The sequence below is a fragment of the Heloderma suspectum genome, chromosome 4 (assembly GCF_057233095.1).
Source record: "Heloderma suspectum isolate Gila_16-S chromosome 4, 16-S_ref, whole genome shotgun sequence".
In the NCBI taxonomy this organism is placed as follows: domain Eukaryota; kingdom Metazoa; phylum Chordata; class Lepidosauria; order Squamata; family Helodermatidae; genus Heloderma; species Heloderma suspectum.
Window position 1 is genome coordinate 48,931,889 of NC_139461.1, and position 16,377 is coordinate 48,948,265.

General features: G+C 43.3%; 1 protein-coding gene across 5 annotated transcripts in view; it reads right to left on the reverse strand.

Annotated features, from left to right (window-relative positions):
• The window catches only part of LOC146346811 (carbonic anhydrase 2-like), a 120,723-nt gene that overhangs the window by 70,366 nt on the left and 33,980 nt on the right, over positions 1–16,377 (reverse strand). Inside the window, exon 8 of one of the 5 annotated variants that reach the window (XM_084849210.1) lies at positions 10,283–10,577. The exons of the other annotated variants lie outside the window; for them this stretch is intronic. Within the exon in view, the coding sequence (XP_084705336.1) occupies positions 10,573–10,577 (5 nt within the window). The 3' untranslated portion in view covers positions 10,283–10,572. Of the gene's footprint in view, positions 1–10,282; positions 10,578–16,377 lie in introns of those variants that run through there. 5 annotated transcript variants of the gene reach the window in all.

A 16,377-nucleotide genomic window follows, 5' to 3' on the forward strand; every position in this document is an offset into this window, starting at 1 on the left:
GGCATTACAGAAACAGCTAGCACATCAAGTAAATGGCACTCCTGTCTTGAATTCTAATGCTCACCTTAGCATACGCTCAATACAGTGTAATGCAATATCCATTTTCTCATTTAGGCAATTTGCGGTTTACAATTCATAATGAATTTCATTTGGGTGAAAGAGCTTTACTCTGCAGAAACATTGCTTCCTGAGGCTGAACCTTCAGGAAAGTGTCTCCAAGTTTCCTTTTGTTAGTAAGAATATATATGAGTAAGAGAATACATGAATGAGACAATAGATGACCATATGGATGGTTGGCTTTAAAGAGCTGCCAGATGGCTGACTTTAAAGAAATCCTTTCTATCCATGGAGTGGAGAGAGCACCTCAAATGTGTTTTAAAACCAAATGGGGAGCTAGCATCCTGCAGAACAACTGCTTGGTGACCATCATCTTGAAACTGCACAGGTAGGGTTTCTTCCAGCAGCAGGGGCTACGTATCAGTTTTGATTGCCAAAGCTAAAACCATAGTTATGGTTTTGGGGAAGAGACCTCTGCAATGTTGATGGTCAGTTAGTGGGCATCAGATAGAACAATGTAAAGGATGTAAATGTCTTGGAGTACATTTAGGGAGACACTCTCTTGGAATACTCAAGTAGGTGTTGTTAGATCTATGGCTCTATGAACAGTGGGTGCCATTTTGAAGTTCTGTTATACAAAAGGGGGCTTTCTGATTGATCCAGTGTTAGAACTCTTTCAAGGCAAAGCTATTGCCCAAATCTTATAATGGTGTTTTAGTATGGGGCTGGGGTGATTTTTAAGTTGCCAAGTTGGACACAGTTCTAAGGCTTCTTCACACTGAGCTTTTATCTTGAGATTGAGATTGCTCCTTCACGGAAGTTTGCCAGCTCTTTACATGACACCATAATCATTCAAGGCGTCTCCTGCACTAAATGCCCTTTGTTCCATTTTTAAATAGATCGTAGATAATAAGCTATCGAATTACCCTGTTGTGTTCCACTTCAGTTTCTTCCGTGAAAAGAGTAAAGCGGCAAGAAGAGGAGAGAGATCAATGAAAGATAATGGAAGACTCAGATACAGGGAGAAAGAGGGGGAAGGGGAGAGGGAGAAGGAAGCACATGGAAAAGGGAGTCGTTGTGATCCTGCATTTAAAATGGAAGAGAGCCAGTATGGTGTAGTGGCAAGAGTGTTGGACTGGGAGCTGGGAGATCCGGGTTCTAGTCCCCACTCGGTCATGGAAGCTCACTGGGTGACTTTGGGCCAGTCACACACTCTCAGCCCAACCTACCTCACAGGGTTGTTGTTGTGAGGATAAAATGGAGAGGAGGAGGATAATGTAAGCCGCCTTGGGTTCCTTGCAAGAGGAATAAAGGCGGGATATAAATGCAATAATAATAAATAAATAAATAAATAAATAAATGGAAGCAGAAAGCCCCGTTTTAATGCAGGATTTTAAGCTGGTGTAGAGATGCCCTAAATTCTCTCCTTCAGAACATATTGGCATTACCTTCAGGCACCCCAGCGGCATTGGTCCAAGTGGAAGTGGATTTCCTCTCAATTAGAACTTGAGTGCACTATAATGTTCTTAATTGCTTGAGAAAGTTGAAAAAATAATCTGATGAATTTTTATCTAAATTATGCTTTATCAGCTTTCAGTCTCACATGCAATGGGTCTCAAGATTTAATTATTTTCTTCTATCATACTCCATTTCTGAGGACCTCTTTGTTTCACTTTCTGAGAGAGAGCTGTGGAAATGGAGTTTTGATCAAAACATTATTTTGGATCAGCAGGCCATTTTATCTTCAACAAGTTTTGAGTTTTTATGGATTTTATAAATTTAACCATTTGAGAGCCTCATACTTGGTAGATCTGACCTTTTCCAGACTCAGAGAGCAATCTTATGGCCCCTAAACAGCATTTGGGGGCAATTGGATAGTTCGGATTCCTGGATCCGAGGTTGGAGACAGCACTCTGACCTTGGACCCAGGAATCTGAGCTCCCCGCTCACTCCCCTTCCCCTCGCAGCTGGTGCGGAGAGAACCGCGCTGGCTGCCTCTCCAAACTTGCAAAAACGACCTTGGAGAGGAGGGAAAGGGATCAGTGGGGGGAGGGGGAATGCCCATCTAGTAAAAATGCAGAGCGGGAGAAGTAAGGAGGCAACAATTGCCTCTGTGCTACTCCTGCTCTGCAAAGGATGCCCATGAGGCTGATGGGCATCTGGATAGGAGGCTGATGGGCATCTGGATAGGATTGTGCCCTTAAACTTTTACAGCTCTATGAATTCAAACAAAGCTAACAGGAATATTCGATGGCAGATACCATCAGATGCCTTATGACCAAGAGCTATGTATTTGTGGATCCCCAGAAATTGAAGATCTGATACACTATGTATGGATGTGTCCTTTATAAGCATTACCATGTTCAAAATTTCTTGGGAATATTATATCAGGGTTGCAACCTGAATGTGCCTTAAAAAAAAAAAGAAAGATGGTACCAGCCGCCTGATCAAAATAGTAAAGTGGCCCAGCAGGTTGCACTTTTTGCCTTAGCAGCTTCAAAAACTTGTACTAAAGCCGTAACTGCTGTCACAGTTAACAAATATGATTCCTTAGTTTAAAGGCCTAGATGTATTTTAGTTCAGATTCACTGAGCTCTTTTTTATTTGTTTAATTACTCCCAAGTTCTAGTTCTGTTATATATTTAGTAATTTTGAATTGGTTTTATTATGGCCTTTGGCTTGCAAGTAAATGACTTCTGATTGCCAAAGCAATGAGAGGAAAGGGAAAGGAATGCAGTGAAGAAGGCCCAGCCCATAACATTTTGCTGCCTGAGGCGAAGGACAATGGGTTACACTTAAGACAATGGGTTACACTTAGGAACATAAGAAAAGCCCTGCTGGATCAGACGAGTGGTCCATCTAGTCCAGCATTCTGTTCACACAGTGGCCAACCAGATGTCCAGGGGAAGCCCACAAGTAGCACATGAGTGCAACAGCACCCCCACCGCCCATGTTTCCAACAACATCTAGAGGCACACTGCCCCTGATACTGGAGGCAATATATAGCCATCATGTGTAATGGCCATTGATAGTCTTGTCTTCCATGAATTTGTCTAATGCCTGTTAAAGCTGTCCAAGTTGGTGACCATCACTACATCACTTGAACTCTCTCTCTAGTGAACCACCATCCTTGTGACTCTCCAGTACTGAGGAAGGGGTTCATCTCTTTCCCCACTGTCCCTCACATTCTCAAAAATGTTACAGGTTTCCAGTTTTATATCACTAAATACATTGATCACTATACCTACCTCCCAACCCCAGTCTGAAAGCTGTAGTGTTTTATTTCAGATTGCTTCATATTTTAGGACCGCATAATAGCTACTGATTTCCTTGGTGCCTCTAATTATATATCAAGGCACGGTAGGCAGAGTGGGTATGTGAAGAGCTTTGAATTATGTACCGACTCTCAGATTCATTGCGCTGACAGCTTACAACAGAGGCTCAAATAGTGGGGAATATTGAAGTCTCTTAATTTGTCAGCTTTGGCATATAAACTTCTACAATACTGTAAGTGGTAGTGTTCTCTAGAAAATAACAAAGGTACATTTAGAAAGAGACAAAGAGAGATGGAGGGAGAACTTTCTCACTCCTAGGATTGGCAAAAAAAAATTGTTTGTTCTGATGCAGTCATGCATCAGATTAGGACAGCACCCTTCAGATGTCATTGGGAGTTTTGTTCATTACTATGTGTACACTGGGCCAAAAAATAATAAAGGAAATGTCACCAAGGAAATGTCAGTGCTATACACAGACTGTATCACGTGCGTCTGGCAAATCTGAATGAATAAGTAGCAAGTCTCACCCTTCTTGCTCATTGAAAGGCTCTGAAACCTGCTCAGCTAATTAGAACCAACAAGCGGCCTTCAAAAACTCATGGGATCCCAAAATGGCAATGTCATTTACTTTAACAAAATAGTAAAACAGCGAGTCTCTAACCTGCACGAAATGGAAGTTACTTCTCAGCATGCTGGTTCATGGGTGGTGGCTCAGGAGGAAGGGAAAGGAGGTGGCTCAGGAGGAAGGAAGGCAAAGAAGACCACAGAGCTTGCTGCAGCTGGATTGTCATTCCAACCCCTTCCCATTGGATGAACCACCAACAAATGCCCCCTGGGAAGAAACAGGAGAGTGGAGGAGGCAGGCGAAGAAGACCCCAGAACCTGTTCCAGCTGGACTATCCTTCCACCCCTCACAGGGCCACCAACGTTACTGATGTGTGAGAATGATACTCATGACTTGGGATCTGCCTTCCGCAAGGGGGAAGGATCTGCTCAAGGAAGGTCCCTCTGCCAAGTTTTGAAGATCCCTCCTCCCCACCACACCACAACCCATCCCATTCAGCAGGGTCTCCTGACTTTCTGTGTAGTCTTTTGGGACGGGGGATGTTGGAGGGGCAGCTGTGGGAAGGAGGGGGTGAGGAAATCCACATCTGCCAGCACAGTTGATCCAGCGTAAATCTGGATCCAACCCTTGGTGTTTTGATACTGTTTTATTATATTATTAATGTATTTTGATTTTACTTGTTAAGCTGCTTTGGAAGGGTTTTCTATCCTTAAAAGTGGGATATAAATAATGATAATAAATATAAAAAGAAATATACACTACTCACAGATGCATCTTTATCACAAATAATTAAACTCAGACTATGACTAGTGTAAAGCCTTAGTCTTTATACCCAAATCTCTTAAGCTCTCCCCTTCAGGGGTTGGCCATGTGGCTTCTTCCACAATCCACTCAACAGAGTAAAACCTGCATAAATCCCACCTCTTTCAGTGGGCAAAACTTTTTTATTTTATTTTATTTATTTCATTTCTATACTGCCCAATAGCCGAAGCGCTCCGGGAAGTTCACAAAAATTAAAGCCACAAGGTGCAGCATAAAACAATATAAAATATGAAAGCTTAAAACCACAATATAACAGTACAACCAGAATAAAACCTAGCAGCAATGCAGAGGTTTAAAATACAGATTTAAAACACCAGAGCTAAAAGACTAGGAAGTGAAAATGCTGAGAGAATAAAATGGTCTTCACCTGGCGCTGGAATAAGTATACTCGATTGTCTGTTGAAGTATGTTCTTTGTCTCTTGCCTTGGAGTTTTCACTATCAGTCCCTCACCAAACTAGTTCTGTCTAACATCCCCTCCCACTCAGGGGCTGACAGGCATGCTTTTCTTACCAGGATTATGGATTAGATTGTATTGAAATTATTACAATAATTGCCAAGCAGAGCCCTTACTTTATGTGCTCTGTGAGGCTGCCCTTGATAAGTATCCCAAAACTTCAGCTGGTCAAAAAATGCTGGCTCCAGACTACTGTATGGAATTGGCAAAATGGAGCATATATCCAGCCTTTTTCAATCTTCATTTGTTACTTTTTTGCTTTGGGGCTCAATTCAAGGTCCTGGCTTTGAAAGCCCAAAATGGCAGGGAACCTGGTGCCTCAAGGACTGCCTCTTCCTGTATTCCTGCCACTGTGTTCTCCCCATCCAATCAGTTGATATTCCAGTCAACTTCAGAGGCCCTCCTCTGGATTCCTATGCCATCAGAAGTACGCTGGGTGAATTCGAGGAGCAGAGCCTTCTCAGTTGTGGCACCTTCACTGTGGAATGCACTGCCCTAAGAAATCTGTCTTGCCCAGACCTTAAGCTCATTTTGTTGACAGAACAAAACCTTTTTAGATTGGCTTTTGCTAAAGTCTGCTTTAGTTTGTTTTTCTGCTGCTGTGCTGATAGTTTGAGGTAGTTGGTTGTTTTTATTTATTTTGTTCATTTGTTCATTTATTGTGGCTAACATATTTTATTTGTTGATTTGATGTTTGTGGCTCTGTCATTATTCTTCAGATTGTGTTCACCAATTTTATTATTACATTATTAGCTGCTTTGGCTTTTTTTTTGCCATGAAAACTGGGTTATATACTTTGAAAAAGGAATAAAGTTAATATATTTCAGATTCTGCTTTTGCTACAATGACGCAAACCATCATTTAAGACATCAGCAGATTCATTTGGACTGGGCAAAACATCCCACAGCTTCAGTCAAGCTAAACCATGTTAAAGTTTACATATCAGGCTGTGTGCCCTTTGATTGGATTGTGAATCTCCTCTGAGATATGAGAAAGTCACCAAGTGGCAAATGATTTCATTCACTGCCCTCACCAACCTGTTACCAGTCCTCTGTATGCCATAATAAAAATAAGATATGACACATAGAATTGGCAGCCCTCTATGCTCTGGAATACTGAGTGCTTAAAATAACAAATTGTATATTTTGTTAGCACTCAGCACTTATGCTGACGTCTGTTTTGTAAGATGCATTGTCAGTTGAGAAAGACAGAGAGCAGTTCTGAACTGATACTGACCTGGTTCTCATGACAGAACAGCCCACTGTAGCTTCTTTAAGCCACGGTGGGCTGGGGTGTATGCCAGTGGCCATTGTGAATATTCAATACCTGGCCACAGCTTGTTGTATCTTGCAAACCCGGGGACTGTGGGTTACATGAGGGCTAAACAACAGACCATGAGTTATGCTTCTGCTCTTGGGCAGTATAGAAATGTAATAAATAAATAAATAGATAATGTGAGGGTTGTTTAACTCTTGCATAACTCATGATCCCCAGGTTCACACAGCATGACAAGCCATGGCCATGCATTAAATATTCAAAATGGCTGCCAGAACACATCGCAGCCCACCGTGGCTTAAATAAACCATGGTGGGCTATATGATTATGTGCACTGGCCCACTGGCTGAATAAGACTTTTGATTTTTTGAGTTCCTTTAAAATTCTTGAATGAATGCCACCCTGTCCCAGTGTGTGAGGGTAAATTAATCTCATGAATGCTTACCACTCTCTCTCAGATGGGGCTGCCCTTAGTCTTTAATATTCAACCAAAATTAATCTAAGACAAAGTGTTTTCTTATAAACAAAAGAAGAGCACTTAGGCAATTGGGTCTTCTTTCTTGTGGCTGTCTTTTCTTGTGTCTTCACGTCTATGAGTAGAGTTGCCACCTGTTCCTTATTTCAAGGAACATCTCCTTGTTTAGTAATATTAACTTGTAATATTAAATAAGGAACTGCTCCTTGAAATAAGGGACATTTGACATACATGTATGAGCCTTCATGGGTATCTTTGATCTCCATATCATTATTTCTTTGTTTGTATACATTTAATACTATTCTCTCAGTTTATAGTCAATGCTCTGGTGGCTAGATGGAATAATGCTGCAGTAGAGTAACATGGCTACCTTCTAGAATAGATAATGAAATGAAGGTATAGGGACCCTGAATGGTACAAAATGGGACCAGACACAAAATGTTGTCACATGGAATGCTCCTGTTCAGTATTCCAGCCAGCCAACAACCCCCCCCCCACACACACACACACACTGCCCCCACATTCCAGAAGCAACCGCCTTTCCTGGGTTGCGTCTTGATCTTTAAGATCAACCAAAAAGAGACCTCTGGCATTTGCCATCTGATCTGTGAGCCAAGTTAGAATAGCAGAGTCATCATGTGCATAAGTATTTTTGGTGTCTGAACCTGAGCCGTGGAATTCCCTTCCTCAAAGTCTTGAGAAATCCTGTATTTGAGGCCTGATATCACACATGATGTACAATACTAGATAACTGAGAAATTGGAACCTACACTCTGCTTCACAGCTGAATGTGTGAATTGTCTCATTTGAAAAGCGCAGTGTTTCAGCTGTTGTGAAGATCTGAAAGTCATGTTTGTGATGTTTCATCAGTAATGGCTAATTCCCACATGCAAATTATGACTTGATATTGCAGGCTTACTGGGCTGTATCCAGTGATGTCTGTCCACCAGTGGAATGGACACCATTGGCAGAATGGAGTCCCCTTCCCCCCTGCGTGCATCCCAAACAGCTTCAGAGCAAATGGAGGCAGTTAGGGGATTCTCCAGAGCATATTTGGGAGATTGCAAAGGGGAGGAGAGGAAGGGGAGGGAGTCCCATGTGAAGAACCTGTATGTATGAACTCACCCCAAGCATCTTCTAGAAGCCCTGTAAGACCATTTTATTTGGGCTTGCTTCTCAATGAGCACTCTTAAACGTATATGGGACTAGTATTTAAATAGTGGTTAGATTTAATATGATTTCATTTTAACTAGTTAGTGTTCCTATATGTTTCAAATGCATTTTTAACCCACACTGAAACTTTGCGAAATTGTGTGAAATACAGATGCAAAAATTAAATGGAAGGAGGGATTATCAGAGAACTCGTGGAAATCTGTGCATCATATTTTCTAAGGTGTAGGCACTTCCTGGCTCACTGAGTCTGCTATCTGTGTAAATATATTACTCCCACAGAGAAAAAATTGTAGGAATGGTGCCATGAGGAACCTGACTTATTCTAGGTGCACCATTCAAACTCTGAGAGCCTCTCTGTGCTTTTACTAGCTTTTATTTGATAATATTTATATTTTAACATGGAAAAAGTTACAAATACTTTAGATAGTTCACATACTTATGATCTGCATCTGCCATTGTTTTTTAAATAATTCTTAAAAAAAAAAACCAACCCAAAGACTGTATATTATTTGTTGTTCAACTCAGAAGGAAATACTTTGCAAGGGGTTACAAAGCCTCAGAATTAAGGGTTTATAATGGAAATATAGTCAAGAGATTAATTCTATCTAACTATACCACTGTGGTTCTTCTCTCTAGCTTCCCTCTGGCTCTGGTTGATACATTTGGTTTTGCTTCAATCATGCTTTGCCATAACTAAAAAGTGGAGACTTTAAGTTCCATAATGTCTGAGTCACCATCTCAAGACAGTTTTTACAGAAGTGCAGAGCAGGCCATGTAGTAACAAGAGAAAATAATTATCCAAGATAAAGGCTGGGCCAGAAGCAGAAGTGCCCGCCTGTACTCATGCCGTGAGTGCTCACATAGGTTAAAAGAATTTGGCACCAGCTCAACAGCCTGCTAAAGAAGGAATTCAAAGAAGGCAGCATATTAGCTTGCTGACTTCAAGGTACTGCGGCAGCTTAAGCAGTGCCTTGGATTGCCTGCCAAGGGAATCAATTGCACAATTATTTACATAGTGGTTTTGTAGTAAAATCATTATAAGATGTGGGATGGCTAGAGTGTTGGACTCAGAAATGGAGAGAGATATGTTCAGATCCCTACTATGAGGTATATTATAGGCCAGAGGAAGAATTCAGCTGCCCTCCATGAGTAAGAAATGTAGGTTTAATGGAGGACACTTTGGTTTTAAGTTGGTTTTGACGGAGTAATGAAACGGGATATAATCCGCAGATCTCGTCAACAAATAATAACTGTTCCACCGACAACAACTGTAATTATTGTCTTATAACAAACACACTATATTTATATTGTACTATCACAATTATACCTACTTTATAACTATTTGGTTCCTTCCTTTATCTTTTGTATGGACAAATCCCTACTCAGCCAGAAAGCTCACTGATGGGCCGAACAGACATTGCTTTAAATCTGTATCTAGCAGTGATGTCTTTCTTTTTTTACATTTTTACTTTAGAGTGGGCACAGACAGCAGGGGGCTAGAGGGGCTTTTATGATCCAGATCAGTCCCCTGCACTTACTCTAGCATAAAAAATAGAAAAGAAAAAAGCATAGTTGTTAGATATGTATTTAAAGCAACGTGTGTTTTGGCTCTGGATGTCAGGCTAACCTACCTCATGGGGTGATTGTCAGGATATGAGGGGAGAGCTGTCTTGAGAGAGGGGAGAGCAGTGGAGGCTGGTGGCTCCGATTTCAGTGGGACTATAAATCCATTCTGGGTTTCAGTCAGAATGAGCCAGAACTCTAAAGGAGCTATCCAAGGTGCTGAATCCTACCCCCAAAATAGGTTCAGCACCTTGGCTAGCTCCTTTGGAGTTCTGGCTTGTTCTGACTGAAACCCAGAATGGACTTGTAATACAGCCCCACCAAAATCGGGACCCCCAGCCCCCAGTCCCATGTATGCTTCCTTCAGCTCCTCAGAAGAAGGGCAGGATAAAAATATTATTAATAATATTGTTTTTTGGGAGGGATTGCCCAATTTCCAAGATATGTCGGGTTGCAAATGTATGTATTTACAAGACTCATTCGTTCACTTTGTCAAAATATCAAGTCATGGGGATTTCACCTTATCATCATTATGCAGAAAATGATTCTGTGAATCAGCCCTCAAATCTAATTTTATTCCTAATCTGTTTCCAGTCATCACTTCAGAATTTTGGCGTGATCATCACCTTGATTTTCACAAGGTCTTGTGTTTTTTCCACACTTGTCAGAGCAGAAACAGCAAATCTGGAATACTACAACAAGGGAAAAATATGGTGTCATCTTCTCAGTCATTCTACTTAATTAGTCAGGTCACGAGATGAGAATAGTTCCTGGGCCACTGCAGAAAAATGGACATTTGCTCTGGGTATACATTTGAAATTCATCTAAATTCAGTGCAGCCGTGCCTCTGCACCCAACACTAGGTTTGCATGGAAAAATGCCAGATCTCCACTTCCTGCCAGTTGTATTCTTCACTCTGTAGGAACATGGGAAGCTGCCTTAATACTGGGTCAGACTGTTGTTACATCTAGCTCAATATGATCTACACTGTTCAGCAGCAGCTCTTCAGGATTTCAGACAAAGGTCTTGCCCAGTTCTACCTGGAGATTAAAATGTGTGCTCTACCGTTGAGCTACAGCTTTGTTCTCCATATGCATGTTGTTTAGGTGTCACATCTGTTCAAGACATAATAAAGGACTGTCTGCTAAGAGACTGTCTGCACTTAGCACACCTGGCTGTGTGCTAAGCTAATCTTCAGAGAGCCTTCTCCTGTTTTTTTCCATGAGGTGGCACCTCAGTTTTTGAGCACCCTCCTTAATGTTATTCACCTAGTGCCCACTTTAATGTAGGGGTGTATGAAACACTTACCTTGTTCTGCTGGGGCCATCCATGGTGGTGGGGGAGGCGCTCTGTCCCCCCCCCCCGGAATCCTCCCCGGCCGGCTCCACTCTGCGGCGACTCCGCAGAACCGCCGGCTGGGGCCGTCCACAGCCAGACCTCTGTCCGCTGCTGGGCTGCGGCCGCCATTTGCATCCCTGCTGTAGCCGAAATAGGCTATGTATATATTTACGTAACCTATCATGGCAAAAGACAGGGACACGAATGGCGTCCCTGTGTTAGCCATGACAGGCTACGTAGATACTTACGTAGCCGATCACGGCTTGGCAGGGACGCAAATGGCGGCCGGCGTAGCAGCCGCCATTTGCGGCCACAGCCTGGCAGCAGCCAGAACACCACCCAGAGTGACCGCCACTGCCGGAGCCGCCGCCAGAGCCGCCGCTGCTGCCGCCAGAGCCGCCGCCAGGTAAGCTCTGTCCCGGGGGGATTCCGCGGGGTGGCGGGGGGGATTGCCCCGTTTCCGCCACAGACTCCAGGGGCAATCCTAAAATTCTAAAGAATCCGGCTTCACTGGAGTCTGTGGCAGAATTCTCCAACATCCCTACTTTAAGGAGCTTCAAATGACAGGATAGAATGTGCTGGATTTTCCTGGGCATTCAGTGACCAGGGCCCCATCTACATGAGCCATTTGCCCCCGTGCCGCTTCAAAGGGAAGATCTTTGCAACAGATGATGCAGTCGCCGCTTCGCTTTCTTCAGCATCTGTGGTTGGGGCGTATATTTGGATCACTGTGATGTTAAATGGCTTACCCTGAATTCGAATTGAGATAATTCTGTCATTATTATTTTTTTACTCCTGTATATGTGTATTAAAAGAACTGGGGCCTAGGCATGGCGGAGAATTCTGCCACAGATCTCAGTGAGGCCGAATGTACTCCCCCGAAATCTGTGGCGGAAAGAAGCCCCCTCCCCCGCGAAATGGGCCCAGAACGGAGCCTACGTTGGTCGGCCATTTCAGTGCTCCTCGAATGGCGGCCGCGTCTGCAGCCGCCATTCGCGTCTTTAGAATGGCCGTGATAGGCTACGTAAATACTTACGTAGCCTATCATGCCTAACGCAGGGACGCCATTTGCGTCCCTGCGGAGGCTGTGATAGGCTACGTAAATATTTATGTAGCCTATCACGGCAAAAAAAAGGGAACGCAAATGGCCACGGCTACAGTGACCACCATTTGCGTTCCCTTTTTCACAGTGATAAGCTACGTAAATATTTACGTAGCCTATCACAGCTAAAAAAAGGAACGCAAATGGCGGCTGCCGTAGCCGCCGCCATTTGCATTCCCTTTTTTTTTGCCGTGATAGGCTACATAAATATTTATGTAGCCTATCACGGCTAAAGCGGGAACGCAAATGGCATAGGGAACGCCATTTGCGTCCCTGCTTTAGCTGTGATAGGCTACGTAAATATTTACATAGCTTATCACGGGCTGGCATAGGGATGCAAATGGCGTCCCCTACACAGGACGCCATTTGCGTCCGCAGCAGCCCGGCAGCAGCTGGAGGCCCCGCTGAGGGTTGGCCCGGCTGGCGGCTCTGCAGCCTGGCTGTGGAGCGGAGCCAGCCAGGCAGGATTCCGGGGGGGAGGAACGGATCGCCTCCCCCCACCAGCGGAACCCAGCGGAGCCAGGTAAGCAGAGTTTCGTACACCCCTACTGAGGCCCAATTTACACAGCTGATTTGGTGCAGAGCGAGAGCACATTAGGGTCGGTTGTGACAGATGACGTTGTCACCAATCCACAGCAACTCCACAGCTTCCCTCTGGAAAAGGCGCATTTTTGGAAAGTCATTTTAGTGCATGTTTTTCCCTTAAACGTGGTTCCCGCACAGTTCCACTGCAGTATGCCCTGTCCCCCTGCATTAAATCCTGGGCGTGCCTCTGTGACCTGGCAGTGACATGGCCAAGGGGTGGGGCTGCCCTTCCCACCCCTCATTCCCTCTTTTTCCCCCATTTTCAGTAGGGCACTTTTGGACACAGGCTTGTGCTGTTTCATCCTTTCACTATATAAAAGTAGTGCTGCTTACCCATTCACAATATGTAGCCTAGTGCAGTAGCTGCTTTACCCATTCACACAACGCAGCCTGTTCTCCCCAATCATAATAGCACAGTTTCAGGCATTCACAATACCACAGTAGCTGCTTTACCCGTTCAGATTATGTAGCCTGTTTTTCCCATTCACAATAGCGCAGTATCTTTTAATCTTTCACAATATACCAATGGTGGATGAGAGGGGAGAGGTGTGGGATAAACTATAGGGGCTTAATTCAGCACTTCCAATAAACTTCCCTGAGCAGGGAAGCATGGACAGGGGCGGGGAACAAGCCTTTCTCATTCACTGAGCAGCCCCTACAGGGTTGATGGCATTCAGCTCTACTCTGCCCATCCAACCCTGAAGTATAGGCATTTCAAGTGCTGTTTGACCCATGAAAGCAGTTTTTTAGTTAGTGTATACTCCGCTTTTCTTGCCTCATGTGCCCCTGATGGACCAAAGCGATTTCATGAAAATCTGGATATAACCAGAAAGCGCTTCTTATTCTGTTAATAATAAGAATAATCTGTTTCTATGTAGATTATGCCTGAGTCTGAGAGTGGTTAGAAAACATGGAAACATAGGAAACTGCCTTATACTGAGTCAGACCACATCTAGCCCAATATTATCAACACTGATTGGCAGCAGCTCTCCAGGGTTTCAGGCAGGAATCTCTCAGGCTCTTCCTGGAGATGCCAGGGATTGAACCTGGGACCTTCTGCATGCAAAGCAGGGGCTCTACCACTGAGCTACAATGCTTCACCATTTTAGTCACCTGGCGCATGATACATGCCTCCTTATCACGTGGCAGGATGCTGTGGAGGAACAAGCAACCCCAACATGAGAAACCTCATTCTAGAGACATGTGATTGTCTGAATGGGCTTGGGCACCGTTTGCCTAATTACCCACTTGAGCCTGGGCGGCATGGTTTGTTTGAGGCGGATAACAGCCCTCAAATAACCCATGACCTGTTGTTATTTAAAAACATTACAGAAAAAATGTTATTAAAAACAGCAGCCAACCCAACAGACCCACTTACAGGCTAAAGGACTCCTTAAATAAAGTAATCTTTGCTTGCCGGCAGAAGGACAGCAATATTGCTGTCCTTCTTGTTGTTCTTTGCTGTAAGTTGTTAACCGTTTAATTATTTTGTATAATTATTGTGTATTTGTATTTTAACTGTAGTGAGCGAGACTTTCCCGCAGGGAGCCTCATGATACCGTTGATAGAGCCTCCTGTAGTGTTTTGGCCTGCTGTATCATTTGAATCCTTAAATCACCTGTTAACAATGGCATGCATTTTCCACAGTGGGAGTCTATGGCTTGGACTGAAAGATCCGACTGTGCTGGTGAAAAGCACTTCCGCTTGTGCTGGGAAGCGTGCCAATTTTCTCTCCATGCACGCACACCTCAAGCTGCTCTGGAAGATTCACTGACCTATGGGAGCCATCTTTAGAAGGGTCTAGGAGCTGCCTGTTGTTTGTGGGTGGAGCAGATAATTCATGAGTCATAAACACATACAAACAGAAGAGCCTTCTACTTGCACACCAGGATCTTTGGGTCCAACCCTTGCCTAAGAAGACAAAAGGACAAATGTATGTTGGTTCTGAATCCCACAGAACCCCAGCTTATTGTCATGCAGTAAATCTGGGGTCCCCAGTGTGGTGCCCGTGACACTTCTCTTCATGCTGAGCAGGCTCCATGCCACTCCTGATTTTTATGTTATTAAGATGTTTATTTATTTACTTATTTATTTAACTGGGAGGTTTGCATGCTATAGAGCAAAATGCTGCTGTCCAATGCCATCTTTATTCCAAAGAGTGGTTCTGTGTATTAGAGCTCAAACCCCTAGTATTGCCTAGTACTTAGGTTCTTGGGGAAGTTACTTTTCTTTTAGCCTCACCAGTTTGCCTTCTAAGAAATAAATGATTTGTGACCAGCTGTTCCCTCTGTGGCAGCTATTTTATGAATATACAAACCCGTCCATGGCAGCCATTTTGTGAGAGCGCTCACAACACTCTCTCAAAAGTCCTAATGTGCCCACCAACCCAAAAAGGTTGGGGACCCCTGCTATAAATTATATAGAGATTTAGGGAGAGAGAGGAAAACTATCACTTTTCGAAGGAACGTATTGTATTTGATTAAAAGGGAAAAAACACTACTGAAAATTATGTTAATATTTCACTAGCTTTGGAAGATTGGCCAATAATTGCTTTGGGACACAATGCACCAGGAAATGCACTTAACATTTCAATGGAATGGGTGCAGGGGGATTTCCTGGTGGATTGTATCCATTAATTCGTTTAGTAAATTATATAGTTGACAAGCTGGCATGGTAAACACACCAAAACTGCCAAAATTAGCCCTTCATCTGCTATGGCTATGGACACGAAGAGCATTATTTTTGTTGCTATCATTATTATTAATGCAGACTACTCCCTTGGGACTCAGGAGTTCTGGGTTCTAGTTCTCACTCAGCCGTGAAGCTCACTAGGTGACCTTGGGCCAGTCACTGACTCTCAGCCTAACCTACCTCACAGAGTTGTGAAGACAAAACGCAAAGGAGGAAGACCATGTGAGCCACCTTAGGTTCCTTGCAAGAGTTTAAAAGGCAGGATATAAATGTAATAATAAATATATAAAATATATGAGTTACTGTGGAAAGGAAGTCAGATAGAAAGGAAGAGGCCTAGTAAAATTCCTGGATTTGAGGCTGACAGCTGTCAAAATCCAGACATATTATTGCAAGCTGATACGTTTAATATACAGATATCTAGTGAATCATTATTTAGTTTACATTTCTAGGTGTTTAGCTACGCAACACAATGTATTACTTTATTTCTGACTCATTATTTCATAATTTACTCTCCCTGATGTTTGCTGACATAAGGCTTTCAAAAGCACAGAGTGAATTCTACGGAAAATGGAACCAAGCAGCTGCTGGTAATTTTGAGGCGCTGATGTCCAGTTCTCCAACTGCTAGATAATATTGTCAAACTTTCTATTGACCTTTAGGTCACATTTAAAAAACCAGGGACCTCCATCAAGTGAGGGCTGATCTGCATGCAAAAGACATGGAACACGCCTTTGACAGCAGCAAGACTCTGTTGAAGACAGTGAGAGGGGAAGATTCCCTGCAACACTGCATGCGCACTAGCTTTGGATCTCAGCCCATCCCACATACATAATCACCAATATTTTTTCCATTCTGTTGGGGAATATAGATAAAATAGGGGGAGGGCTTTTTAAAATTAATGTATGTGCCACGATAGATAGATAGATAGATAGATAGATAGATAGATAGATAGATAGATAGAGATTAGATATAGATATAGATGATATATGAACTTGAG